General features: G+C 37.5%; 1 protein-coding gene across 1 annotated transcript in view; it reads left to right on the forward strand.

Moving 5' to 3' along the window:
• SLC9C2 (solute carrier family 9 member C2 (putative)) overlaps window positions 1-14,828 on the forward strand; it is a 78,529-nt gene that overhangs the window by 5,914 nt on the left and 57,787 nt on the right. The window contains exons 4-7 of the mRNA XM_070497961.1: window positions 1,723-1,888; window positions 7,853-7,969; window positions 9,161-9,322; window positions 14,002-14,101. Of these exons, the coding sequence (XP_070354062.1) occupies window positions 1,723-1,888; window positions 7,853-7,969; window positions 9,161-9,322; window positions 14,002-14,101 (545 nt within the window). The remainder of the gene's footprint in view (window positions 1-1,722; window positions 1,889-7,852; window positions 7,970-9,160; window positions 9,323-14,001; window positions 14,102-14,828) is intronic.

Genomic DNA, 14,828 nt, shown 5'->3' on the forward strand with positions numbered 1-14,828 from the left:
CACAGACCTTCCTTCTAGCAAAGGCAAAACTATAGGTTTGGAGAACAGATCATTTGTTGCCAGGGACTGAGAATGGGGGAAGAAATTGACTACAAAGGGGCAGCATGAGGAAATTTTGGGGGGTGATGGATCTGTTTTGTCTCTTAATCGTGGTCGTGGTTACATGACTGTGCGCATTTGTCAAAACTCACATAACTGTACACCAAAAGAACGAATTTTACTGTACGTAATTTAAAGATAAATTTTTAAAAATCAAAAGAAATAGATTTGGATTTATTTCTTCCATTTAATTTTGTACATTGTATTTACCCTGATTTTCCGTTGCTTTTTCTCATTCTTTCTTCCCTTCTCAAGCAATTAAGTTGATTCCGTTTTCTTTATCCTTTTTGTTCCTTCTGCTTATTTAAAAGTTTTACATTCTATTTCTATGTTTGAAGCAGGCACTGCGAAGTGCCTATCCCATATGCGTTCTCCCTTTCTTCCTCACTAACAGAAACTTACTATTTTTGGTTTGGTACAGTAGTGGGCCCAGTGTGAAATACTACATTTCTCAGCATCCCTGACAGATGTGGTAGCCTCAGGAAGCAGTCTGGCCAACGAAATGTGTACAAAAGTTTGCCGAGTAAGGGTTCTTCTAGAAAACCCTTAATAAGGGGGCCAAATCAGCCAGCACGTGCTTTTTGCCCTACGTTTATCTCTCTTTCTGCCTGGAGCCCTGCCAATCAACAGTTAGGAAACTAGGAAATATTTTACACAGAAGCAGGAGAAATTTGCATTCTGTTTTAAGAGCATTTTGATGTTGAAAACTATTAAGCTGGAAGAGCAACAAGAAAGATTGGTGAACAGTCTTTTAACAACAAGATAGAATCTTATTTGTTTGGAAGGCATGATTTCTTTGAGGCAGGTAAACTAGAATACCTTTTAAAGCTATCTTCCAGAGTGTAGCAGTCCCCCTTTATCCGCAGTTTGGCTTCCCACGGTTTCAGTTACCCATGGTCAACCACAGCCTTAAAATATTAAATGGAAAATTCCAGAAGTGAACAATTCATAAGTTTTAAATTGTGTGCCATTCTTAGCAGTGTGGGGAAATCTTCATCTCTTCCAATCTATTCTGCCCTGGACAGGAATCATCTCTTTGTCCAGTGCATCCACACTGTATACACTACCCGCCTGTTAGTCACTTTGTAGCCAACCGCGTTATCAGTTCGGCTGTCGCGATATGGTGGCGCTTGTGTTCAACCAACCCTTAATTTACTTAATAATAGCCCCAAAGCGCAAGAGTGGTGATGCTGGCAATTCGGATATGCCAAAGAGAAGCCGCAAAGTGCTTCCTTTAAGTAAAAACGTGAAAGTTCTTGAATTAATAAGGAAAGAAAAAATCGTATGCTGAGGTTGCTAAGATCTACAGTAACTTTTATTACGGTATATTGTTATAATTGTTCTATTTTATGATCAGTTGTTAATCTCTTACTGTGCCTAATTTATAAAGTAAACTTTATCATAGTAAGTATGTATAGGAAAAAACATAGTATATATAGGATTCGGTACCATCTGTGGTTTCAGGCATCCACTGGTGGTCTTGGAACTTATGCCCCTGGATAAGGGGGGACTACCAGAAGTGTATAAAATATATAAACAAGATCTGATTCTTATTTGAGTAAATGCAGTCATGTCATCTTTAAATGTTAAAATCTAATACCAAGTTATGAATTGGTTTCACAGGTCCTCTTAACTGGATTAATTAGCTTTTCTACGGCATTCATCATAATTGGATATGTGGTTCTGAAATTCAATAAAGATGAATGGGATTTGCAGTCTTGCCTGCTCTTTAGCTTGACTCTTGGCATCACAGATCCTATTCATTCTGTGAATTCACTGAAAATGATTGGTATGTCAGATTTATTTCTCTCTCTTATCTTGAAGATATGAAGATAAATTATGTTCTTTTGATTATATTTTTCTTGTGTGAATTGTGCCTCCAGCAGAGTAGATATTTGTGCTGTTTTTCTTGGAGACGGGGCATTGATTGATTTGAAGGATGCAATGCAAATAAGGCAACCTAGGATCTGGGGTAAATAGCACCAACTATAATCTCAAAGGATTTTTTCAAGAAGAAAATGTAACCTTTTTAGAGGAGGGTGAAAATTAGCATTCTTATTCCATTTCACTGAATTCTAAGGACACAAAGTAGAGACTCTGCTCTATGCCTAATGAAACTTTTCCAAGTCTTACTACCTTTTGTTAAAACAGTCTCCATTTTGGAACAGCCAACCTTGGGCAGGTAGTGGAGCGGGTTGTAAAAGAAATGGGGTAAGAGTATAGTCTGGCAAATATGTTATTCAAGAAAAGCTTATTTCCAGGAGGGTTTGGGATCCCCCTATTTCCCATTTTATTTGGTAAAGGATGATTTCACTCTGAAATCTCCCCCTGTTGTCATGTTTTATTCACATAGCAGTAAAATCATGAAGTGGTTAGATGCTATGGTTTCTATTTTTGACTCAGAGATAGTTTCCCAACCGATTTTAAGATCCCGGCTATATTTAGTGGAAATATATCGCCTTGTGATTGGAGGGGGAAGCCTCCAACCTTTACAGCAAGTGATACCCCCATTTTTACACCCATCTGTACCTACAGTCGGGAAAACGTAGGAGGTTTTAACATGGTTTTGGGGTGATATTCCAAATTGTCACAAGATATGTCTCAAAGACTCTGATCCTGTCCTCTTTTCTTTCTCTCTGTGTTTTTTCCAAGTACAAATTTTTCCTATTTTTTCTTCACCTGTCTTTCTGTTTTAGCCATTTGTATTTGCCACTGGTTTTGTTCACCTCATTCTCTTCCTGCTCCCTTTTCTTCAGTCTCTTGACTCTAAGTGACTATAATAAACTATAAACTTTAATTATTTATTGCAGTTTCTGTATTCAAGTTTTCTTCCAGAAAAGGAGTCAAATAAAAAATCTTCTATTTCTTCAAAAGAAAAGTAGTGAAGCTATTTGGCTCTTAATTGACATTTTCTTTATGTCAATAATGCTCAGGTGGCACATGTGTTCTGGATCCAATAACATTTTTTCCTAGTAAGACAGATTTGACTCATTTTTTTGGGGAAAATCACTCTCACTTATTTGTGGCGTTGGCAGAGCCACCACATCGCCCTATGTGTGAATTAGATAAATGATTCTTTCTCTAAAACAGTTTACTTCTATCTGATTGTCATAATGCATTAATTTTTAGGGAAAATATTTTTTGCTATATGACTAAAATTATCGCAATAATATAAGTTTTTCAATGAGAATGGTGCTTCTTTTGATGTGGTGCCCTTGCGTAGTGTAAAACCTGTACAACCTAATCTGAGATGGACGGACACACGGAAAAAAGTAGTACATGCTCACATGCAAGTTAAAAGGAGCTTATCTATTCATTACCTGTTTGAAAAGAGCACCTGGAGCTCAAACAATTTTTACTTTAAAACAAATATGGAATAGGAGCTTGTAAAGGAACAAAATACAGTTTTGGTATGATCTCAATTGAGTAAAGAAAATTATATGCTTAGAAAAAGACTTCAATGTTAAAATGGTTATATCTGGGTCATGGAATTATAGGTGGTTTTTGTTTTATTCTTTCTTCTTCCAAATTTTACAATAAATTAATGAATATGTTAGTTTCACATTAAGCCAATAAAGAATGTAGGGAGTAATTCTTGTGGTGTTTTACTATTAAAAATAACTATAAATCAAATTCAAAACTGTGTACACCAAACCTTAGGCTTTACTTGCTCCTGGTTGACTCACTGAATCTGAGGGAAGGATTAAAGGATTTCTTGACCAGCTAATAATCTCAAAACCTGTTTAACCAGTATTTTTGTGCCTTCTGTTTATAGTCAAAGTTAGTAACAAGAAATAAGGTGAGATGATTATAACTTATTGTGCAGGATAATGAAGCAGGAAGTAAGAAGAACAAAAGAACAATAATGAAGAAAGAAGAACAGAAATAAATAGCCTGAATATTGATCCATGATCAGACACTGAGTATTCTAAATTCTGTATAATCCTGGTGTTTACCCTATCATTTAGGAGACTTTTGCAAAGATAGCTAGAATCCAAATATTCTGATGTTTCATATCCTCAGATCAAACTCTGGAAGCAGAGATTTCCTTTCTTGTAAACTACATATAGTATCTTAGAAATAATAAGAATAACCCCCACCCCAGTTATGTATATTCAATTATTATGTGTTTCAAAAACATATAAGACAGAAAAGTAGAATCTTAATCAGATCCAGTTCTGTTTGGATTAAAAATAAAATAGTGTCACTTAATGTGATCAGTTTGGATTTGATACAATGGATTCTATTAAACAGCTGCTTTTAAAAAATATGTAGCTATGCAATCCTTTTTATATTAATTTGTAATTATATTATGCTGCCTAATGTACCATTGTGTGTCAAGTGGTCTTAGATTTAGGGTTTATGCTTTAAAGTGAAAAAAATCCAAGGCTGGTATGTAGCTTCACAGACTCATCAGGGACACTGGGCTATTTATATACTCCTATTTATTTGCTCCTGTAGCTAAGATAGAGTAACAGTGCCTAGATTTACTTTTATGCCTGAAACAACTGAAAAACTAAACCAAATATATGAAAAAAAACCCCAACCAGTTGTCAGATATTGAACCTCAGGCAGTGCAGGACAGTGATCCCTGAGAAGGACAAAATGAGGTGAGTCCTTGATCGCCCTTGCCACAGCTTATTACCTGGAGGGAGTTTCCAGTTCTCAGTGGAGGGGAGGGTAGCCTAGGTGGAGTCTGTTGGTTTCTTTGAGTGGGAAAGATCAAGAGTTTGGAGTCCAGGAAGGCCAAGGCAGCTAGAGTTCATGGGACAAATTACTGCAGAGATGGAAGCTGCACTGAAGGAGGAGTGTGAGAGCTGCAGAGGCTCCCCTTTGAGTCTTTGGATGAGCACTCATTAGTGCAGGCATGTGAGGAAACTGCCCAAGGCTGGGAAAGGAGAATACTTGAAGGAGCAGAGGGAACAATTCTTTTCCTGTTTACTACAGCCAGAGTGGAAAAACCTCATAATTCATGGCCCATCAGGTAGAGGACTCAGAAGGTTATTGCCTCAGGAGAGGGGAAGATTAACCTCAGACTAACGGTTGCTCTGGCACTACCTAATAAAGCTTAAAAGCAAGCCTCAGAAGAGTCAAACTGTTTCCAAGTAACAACTGCATCCCAGGACAAAGCTCAAGAATAGACGTAGGAATACATAAATACACAGCACCTAATAAGGTAAAATATACAATTTGTCATCTATAATTAAAAATCAGCAAGCATGTGAAGAAGCATACCCATAGGTAGTACAAAAGTAATATGTAGAAACATACCCAGCAATGATGCAGATGACAGAATTAGTAGACAAAGATATTAAATCAGTTTTTATAACTATATTCTATATGTTCAAAAAGTTAGAAGAAAGATTGAGTATGGGGTAAAACCTGCTCCTACCAGCTTATGAGAGCCAATTGTTAAACCATCAGGAATTTTGCAATCCACTTGTTAAACCATTGGTGGCTTCAAATTGGTTATGGTGGGAGTGTTTACCCATGGAACTGGTAAATGCTACAAATCAGGCCTTTCTTAATTTTTGAGAGCTAGGTATAAAAGAGACCTAAATCAAACTTCTAGAGACGAAAACCACAATATCTGAAGCAAAAAATACACTGGATAGAATGAACAGATCAGACACGGCAAGGATTAGTGAACATGAAGATGCAGCAATAGAAACTATCCAAAATGAAGCACAGAGAGAAAAAGTCTGAAAAAAATGAACAGAACATTAGTGAGCTGTGGGACAACTTCAAGTGGCTTAGTGTACAAGTGTCCAAAGGAGAGAAGAGAGAGAGGGAAGAACAAAAAATTATTTGAGGAAATAATGGATGAAAAATTTCTAAACTTGATGAAAAGTACAAAGCCACAGATTTAAAAGGCTCAATAAATCCCAAGCCCAAGAAACACAAGGAAAACTGCACCATGGCACATTATAATCAAATTCCTAAAAATCAGTGATAAAGAGAAAATTTTAAAGGCAACCAGAGGAAAATGAGATATTATATACAGAGAAACAAAAATACTAATGACAACAGACATCTTTTCAGAAACAATGCCAGCCAAAAGATAGTGGAGCAACATTTTTAAAGCACTAAAAGAAAAATACTGCCAGCTAGAATTTTCAGTGAAAATATCTCAGTAAAAATATCTTTTGAAAGCAAAGACTTTCTTAAACATATAAAAGCTGAAAGACTGTATCACCAGCAGACTTACACTAAAAAAATGTTCAAGGAAGTCTTTCAGGCAGAAAGAAAATGGTATGAGATGGAAATTTGGATCTATATAAAGGAATGGAAAGCACCATAACTGGTAAACGTATGGAAAATATAAGACTTTTTAAAATCTTATTTTCAATCTCTTTAAAAGATAATATTTAAAGCAAAAATGGTAGCAATTGTGGGACTTATTTATCTGCCTCTCTATCCTTTGTGTAAGGCTTCCATCCTTGGGATCACAAGTTGGCTGCTAAAATTCCAGTGATCACATCCATATTTCAGGCAGGAAGAGGAAGAAAGGCAAGGTCCAGAAAGATGCTCCCCTCAGTCCAGTCACCTCCTCCCCCAAGAAATTTCCCAAAAGTCCTACTCAGTAACTTCTGCTTATATCTCAGTGGCCACTCTTAGAAGCCCAGGAGTTGGGGAAAGGTGGTTGTTTAGCCGGGCACATTGTCACCCTGAATAAAACCAGTTTTGGTTTTTTTTCACTAAGAAGAACAGAGGATGATACTGGATGGGCAAGTACCAGTCACTATCACCCTACTCATAAATTGTATATCACTGGACGATTAATTTAATTATATTTTCCATTAAACCTGGTAGTGAATAAGTACCAATAAGATGGGTACTCAATTTTTTTAGTAACAGCTCTATTGAGATATAATCCTTATCCCATAAAATTGATGCTTTTAAAGTGTAAAATTCAGTGGTTTTTAAAGTATTTACAGTTATGCAACCATAATCACCATCTAATTTATAACATTTTCATAATCCCCAAAAGATATCTTATACCCATTAGCAGTCACTATGCACTCCCTCATCCCGTAACCCCCTGGTAAACGCTACTCTGTTTTCCATCTATGGATTTGCCTATTCTGGACATTTCATATAAATCTAGCCATATGTTACATTTTTATGTGTGGCCTTTTCACTTAATATAGCGTTTTAAAGGTTCATCCATGTTGTAACATGTGTCAGTCAGTACTTCATTCCTTTCTGTGACTGAATAATATTCCATTGTAGGGATAGGCCACATATGTTTGTCCATTCATCAGCTAATGAACTGTGGGTTCTTTCCTCTTTTTGACTCTTCAGAATAATGCTGTCATGAACATTCATGTACACATTTTTGTGTGGACATTTTCAATTCTCTTGGGTGTATACCTAGGAATAGAATTGCTGGGTCATATTTTATAGTTCTTTATAAAATGTGATTCTTTTGGAGTCTAACAATTCATCCTTATTCAAGCTAAATACAGTGCCCTGAGAAGTGTTTTATCTCGTTCTGAAACTCAAGTATGGTTTGAGGTTATGAAGACTTCAAGGAATGCTATTGTCATGTACCTTTGCCATCGGAGATACATAAGGCACAAAGGACAGATTAAAAAGTGGTGATTATGATTGTCTTACAGACCCACCCCAGGCATGGTGGCCTTCATTTTTTTTTCCTAGCATATTCCTTCTCTTTTCCTTTTGTGTTTCCTGTGCAAGAGCATAATTTTCATGAACCTTATTACATTATATTTTATATTTCCTTTTCCAGGCATTTCCAAAATGTATACTGATATCATTAGAGGGGAATCAATGATCATCTGTGGTTTTACATCCATTGTTTTTGGAATGTTTCGGAGACACTCACATCACTTACCCATGTTTAGGGGTAGGAGCATTTTTTGTCTTTTTATTTTCTAAAATCATTCTTGTATGGTGCATTTCAATTCCTTCTAAAATTAAAATACGTTCGAGATGTCTTCACTTTACGGTTTTCCCTATACTTTATTCTTGGACCAATTAAAGTAGTATATCAGGTAACAAGAAAATAATTACCATCCATGTGTTTTCTTGGACTTTAAGGGGGAAAGAGTGTTAAAGAAATTATTTCATCTCCCTCAATATGCACGTGCACATGTGCATGCATTCTCATACACACGTGTCATTTAGCTCAGACTTACTTCTTTCCGGGATCAATCTGGACCTCAGTGAGTGGATGTTAAGAATTGGGTTGGTCCTGGATTTGAGTCTAAAGCAGAACAGTTCAAGCAGTACTGGAGAGTCAGGTCCTAGAAGTGATAATAATCAGATTCAGGTGGTTAAAGTTCACTGGGATATGAAGCCTGTTACCTCACTAAGTTTCCAGATGTGGTGTAGTAGATAATAAAGGGGGAAAAATCACAGCACAAAGAAGGAAAAGGTGTTGTCCTGATATGTTTATGTGATAGTTGTAGGAGGAGAGAGGTACTAAAAGGAGAAAGAAATATTGGTAATAAAGAGAAGTTGGCAGTGCTTCTCAATGGGGGAGTTATAGGCATTTGGGGTGGGACAATGTTTGTTGTTTAGTACTCCCCTCAGCATTGCCTGATACCTGCTCACTAACTGCCACTCTTGTCCCCAGTTACTGTGACTACAGAAAATTTCTCTTCTCCATTTCCCAAATGCCACCTGGGTGGGGGCGGGGGTCACAAATGGATTGCAGGTTGGTAGGGATCCTGGACACGGTTTGCTTGGCCTTGACAGTTTGTAAAAAATTTGAATTTAGATGTCCTTTGGTTGGACATTCACTCTCCAGTTTGTCACAGGCTTTTCACATTTATGGTCCCTGCCAGGCTCATGAGAGCATTTGAGTCTGCTGTCCCTGCATTAGTAAACCTGGAGCTGCAGGCTGTCAGGGAAATATATCCCCAGAGAGCCTCTTTTGCCAGGCTTTCATGGGAAACTCCCCTCTGCTGAAGAACAAGGTCCCCACTCAAAATCTCAAGAGCAAACCAAAGTACATAGACCCAAATGTCATCAGTGAAAGAAAAAAATAAAGTCATAGTTCAACTTCTTTTTTTTTCTTATTTTCTATTTCTAGAGTTACACATGATTGTGGACCTCTCCATGGACATTTTTGGAAGCATAATATGTGGATATTGGTGTGCAAGAATCATTCAGTTTACATTGACTGACCTTTTTAGCAATACGCTGACTAATGTCATTATTTGCGTTTCAATGGTGTACATGACTTTCTACATTGGTAAGGCAGAAACAAATACAAAAAATGCTATCCTCAAAGTGAACTTAATGCATCTTTATTTTCCCTTGATCTCAAATCCAGTTGCTTCTTCTCGATCACTTCCCCCTTGTTGTTGTCCCTCTGTGCGTCTTGTCATATTATCTTTCTGCCACCTCCAGCTCTTTCCTGGTCTCTTAACATCACTTAATTTCAGCTCCATGTCCCTTCCCTTTGCATTTCTCGTCTATGTTGTTACTCTCTTATTCTTTTCAAACTCTGTTTTTTGACCTTACATTTAGTCACTGGCAGTCCCCTGGAAGAGGAATCAGCGCTGAGCTGATTTCTGCTCTGACCCATAGTCTCTGAAATGAGGAAGTTGAGACAGATGCTCCTGAGGTCTTTTCCAGCTCAACAGTCTTTAATTCAATGGGTACCAAATTGAGGGCATGAAATTAGGGTAGAAATGGAAGCCATTATCTGAGGCTAAGAGGCAGGAAAGGAGGGGGAGAAATCAGGCGTCCTTGTATCTGGAGGAGAAGCAGGAGAGCTGATGAATCGCAGGTGTCAGAGTGCCCAGCACATGTAGACCTCCGACAATCATTTGCTAGTTAATCCAGTGATATTGGGACTTAAAGTTTTTACTGGCTTAAAGTAACCAGTCCCAAAGAGCCATACTAACTCTGGCAAAATGGTCAAATTCTGCTTCTTCTCCTATCTCACACAGTGGAGTAATTTCCATCCATGAAAGACCACATGTAGCAAGAGGTTAATTACTCCTCTTTTCACTTCCTGTTGTCTATAAGAACTGCTGCTTCTACAGATAAATTGCCACAGGGTGTTGTTCACTGCCCCGAATTGGTAAAATTGTAGAAAATATTGACTGAAAGGTCACTTCCCTCAACTTTCCTCATTTTTTCCTCCCCTGTGAACCTTTTATGCCTTAAATCTCTGAAGAAATTTTTTTAAATTTAATATTTCCATTTCTTCCACTAGACCTCCACCATTGAGGTGGAGGCTGTCTCTTATTCATCTTTTTATTTTTTCTCTTTTCTGTGTTCCCCTAGCCAAGCCTAGCACTTGCCATGTGCCCAATAGTAATTTAACACATGTTGGTGGAATAAACTGGTGCTAGTCCACAGAAAGCTTTGGAGTTAAGAAGACATGAGTTCAAATCCCAGCTTCACAATTTCTTAGCTTGGTGACCTTGGAGTATTACTTAACCTTTCTAAGCTTTAGGTAGTTTCCTCATCTATAAAAGTGATGCAAGGGCTGGCCCCATGGGCTAGTGGTTAAGTTCTGTGCACTTCACTTCAGTCGCCTGGGTTCATGAGTTCGGATCCCAGGTGTGGACCTACACCACTCATCAGCCATGCTGTGGTGGTGGCCTGCATACAAAGTGGTGGAAGATTGGCACAGATGTTAGCACAGGGCTAAACTTCCTTAGCAAAAAAAAAATACATAAATAAATAACTTAAATGATATAATAACACCTAATTTATAGGGGCATTGCAGGCACTAATGTGTGCTGCATGACTCACTCATGCTGGTGTGCTGGAGATAGCACTTACTGGCTCACAAGGGCTGATTGTGCACATTTCTTCCCAACTCTGTGTTCAAGTGACGTAATGTTGGTAGCTTGAAACTGGGCATTGTGGAAGTAATTACACAGTAGAAATTAGCAGATACCTCCAGTAGTGCTTTTTTTTTTTGAACCCCAGGAGAGCTGGTTTTCAACATTTATCAGCACATCACTGGCTTCAAGGTAGGGCCACCAATAAATGTGGATTCCCTTCCCTGTTCCTTCTAAAAAATGGAGGTGCTTCCAGTCAGTGCTTGAGAGGCTTGGAATAGATTCTCCGTCACAGCTCTCAGAAGGAACCACTGCTGCCAAAGCCTTGATCTTGGACCTCTAGCTTCTGGAGCTGTGAGGCCACAAATTCCTGTTGTTTAAGATACTTCGTTTGCTGTACTTGGTTATAGCAGCCCCAGGGAACTAATACGCCTCTCTCCTCCATTACACCTTCCTCTGCTTCAGGGATTAAAAAAGAACTTGGGACAGTCCTTTATTCTTACACTTAATCAGTTCCTGACAGCAAAGTCAGTAATAGGCACGGTAACAGGAGAAGTTCCATTGCCAGAAAGCTAAACATAGATAAAATTCTCATTTACACATTCCCTTATGTTACATTGCTGTCATGTTGTCTAATTTTATTTTTTTCCTTCACTAATGAACACACTGTCAACTGGCCTAAGTCCAAGGAGTGTCTCATTGAGGTTGGAGAGTCACCTCTTTGAGCGCACATAGTAATTTCCATTTTTGTCTCTACTGTGTTAAATTCATGACATCTGGACTTTTAGAAATCACTTGTATCAGCACATTCTTTCCTTTTCATGAAATAAAATGGTCAAAAATTGCACAGACATTGCTACAAAGACAAAGGATGCCATGCTTATGGAACGTTGTTGGTTGACAGGTAGCATGGCTGGAAATATTAATATATCAGTCCACAGAAGAAAATTTGAATTTAGTGTACAAAAGCCACTTTAAGAGAGTCAATGTATAATTCTTGAGAGATGGTGGGTTATATAAAAGTCTAGGCCAGAGGTGTACCAAGAGAGGTGGTGGGAGGGGTCTATCTGGCAGGAGGAATAGTTTATCAAGTGATATCGTTCAGAACTTCTGGGGAATAGAGATAATGAAAAGAAGACGCCTTTAGTCAGTTTTCATTATTTTAAAACTCTCTACAAACAATGCATCCCCTTCTTGCCTGCTCCTGCTGTCTCTTCTTTGTTGTCATTGGTCCAGGCTATAAATGTCAAAGGCCTTCAGTCATCACCCTAATATATTCTAGATAGGAACATCCATTCCTGAATCCTGTTGCTTTTAGAAAACAAAATCCCTTTGATTCTCCTATGCGGAGGACCTTCACTTTTTCTAAACCAGAGAGAGACAGAGATTGATTGAGAGAGCCCCTTGTCTGCCACATTAATTTTCTGTGATGGTTTCTTTCCATTGAGTAAGAAAAACTTTGCCTCTCTATTTTTAACTCCTTGGGTCTATCCTGATGAAAACTGCTTCCTTTATAACATATTCCATGACTTTTACCCCTCTTCTGGAACATTTAAAATACAATTTAGTATAATAGCATTTGTAATTTTTTAAACACTTTCTTTTTCTAATAAAAGTAATATATATTCATTGTAGAATTTTGGAAAAATTTCAAAAAGTCAAAGAAGAAAAAAAATCATCCATAAACTTCTGCTATAAATTTAACCAGTGGTACCTTTTGGTGTATGTTCTCAGCCTTTGAAAAAATACATCCGTATATTAAAGTATGCATTCACACCATATATTCCTATAACATTGGGATTATACTACATAAGATATCAGTTTTAAAAGAAAGTCATTTAGTGGTTTCCTCATAGACGTTGTCTCTGAATGACTGTTACTGAAAAAGACTATGATGAGCTTTAAAATTCAGTAGTTCTGATTCTCTGGGAATTGGAAACAAGATTTCGAAGGACAGTTCTCAGCAGTACTAGTTTTACTGTCATTGGTTATTTATATTAAATTCAGCTAAATAAGTGATACAAAGGCATCTAAAGTGGACTTAAGTGATTAGATAAACCAAAGAATAATAAAATCCTCTTCAAATTAGTAAACAGTATTGATTTATTATGCAGTAAAGTGAACACATAAAAACAATAACATAATGATAAAGATTATCATTTATTCATGGTTTTAAATGTGTGCCAAGCACTTTTCACATTACCTCATTTAATCCTCACAACAATTCTATGAGGCGTCATTCTTTTACACCCATTTTACAGAGACAGGGACACGAATGGAGAAAGAGGAGGTCACATTCCCAGAGCAACCAGCTCTGCCCTGCTCCAAAGTGCTTCCTTTCCTACCTTGCATGTTCTTTCCCTTCCTTTCTGTCTTTTTACGATGTGCTATTTGAAGGCTCTGCAGCGTAGGACTGTTGGTATTTTGATATTCGAACATTCTTCCTACTTGGTTTTCCTGCCTCAGACTACATTTGTTTAGAGCCAAAGGAATTACAATTTTCGGGGAGTCTGTATCAGGCCAAAGGACAGCAGGCTGCAGGCCCTGCAGTCACCACAGAAGCCCTGAGCTTGGACCACGACCTCTAGGACATGCAACACAACGTCCCTGAGATGCTGGGCAGAGGCTGGGAAACTTATTTTTCTATTTGCCCTAAACCTCAATGATGGTCCACTGCAGAGTTGGCAAACTATGGCCTGTGGGCCAAATACGCCTATTTTTGTACAGCCCATGAGCTAAGAATGGTTTTACCTTTTAAGATGATTTAGAAAGAATTCAAAAGAAGAATATTCTGTGGCACAAGAAAATTATGTGGCATTCAATTTCTGTGTTTATTGTTTATTGGACCCTCATTCATTTACGTATTACCTACAGCTGTTTGTGCATTACACCAGCTCAGTGGAGGAGTTGCAACAGGGACTATGCGGCCCACAAAGACTATATATTTATTATATGATCTTTTACAGAAAATGTTTGCTGACTCCTAATCTATAGGATTAGGCCAATCCCATGAAGCAACTTTCCAAGAGCTACTACTCTGAAAGTTTCCCACCAATTTGTCACTTGAGATAAAGTACCTCAGTATGCAGATTTGAAAGCAACTAATTTTATTCATTGTTTTTCTTCCCAGTGGAATTTTTTGGAATGTCAGGTATGGTTGCTTTAATCACTGTAGGACTGAATTTGGATTCCTTAAGCTTTAAACCAAGGATGGAGTTCATAATTACTAAGTAAGTCTTCCGTTACGTACTTGGTATAGGTCTCATAGAAGTTTAGTGCTTAAATGGTCTTGCCTTCATGGACACTAATAAAATTTCCTTTTTATAACTTTTTTCTACCTTTTAATTGTAATCTTACTACCAGTTATATTTGAAAAGAACTTAAGGTACCAACAGTTATTGACATTAATTGATATTTCTATTATGAATAACGTGTCAGTGGCTCAGAGACCATAGTGCTTTTTATACATAAATAACTCGATAAAAATTTACTTTGAATTGTGGAAAGTTTAAAAAAGACTTTATTCCTGTTTAAAGTTTAAAAAGTTTAAAAAATACATTTATTCATAATGTACCTGAATGACAGTATCCTAATATGAGAAGAGCTAGAAAAGAAAAGTAGCAGAAAGATTCAACACAGCAAAACTCCTACCTCCCCTTTACACCTGGTAATGCAAGGTGTCATATGGACATCTCTGGACAGAGGGAAAACCATTTGTCAGTTTTCTGACAAACGAGTTAGCCTTTCTCTGAGAGACTGTGCTAACTTACAGAATTGTTTCAGAACTTTTTGACACCAAATCAGAGTCTAGTGTAGAAATTCTCACATCACATGAAAGCAGATGTTGAAATGAAAAAAATGAACCATAATCCTGAGTTTTCCCATGAAGATTCATTTCTTTAATGTAAAGGACTATCCATTGTGCTGAAATTGTGTCCTTCCTACTTTTTTTGAGTT

This window comes from Equus asinus, chromosome 25 (assembly GCF_041296235.1).
Source record: "Equus asinus isolate D_3611 breed Donkey chromosome 25, EquAss-T2T_v2, whole genome shotgun sequence".
NCBI lineage: Eukaryota > Metazoa > Chordata > Mammalia > Perissodactyla > Equidae > Equus > Equus asinus.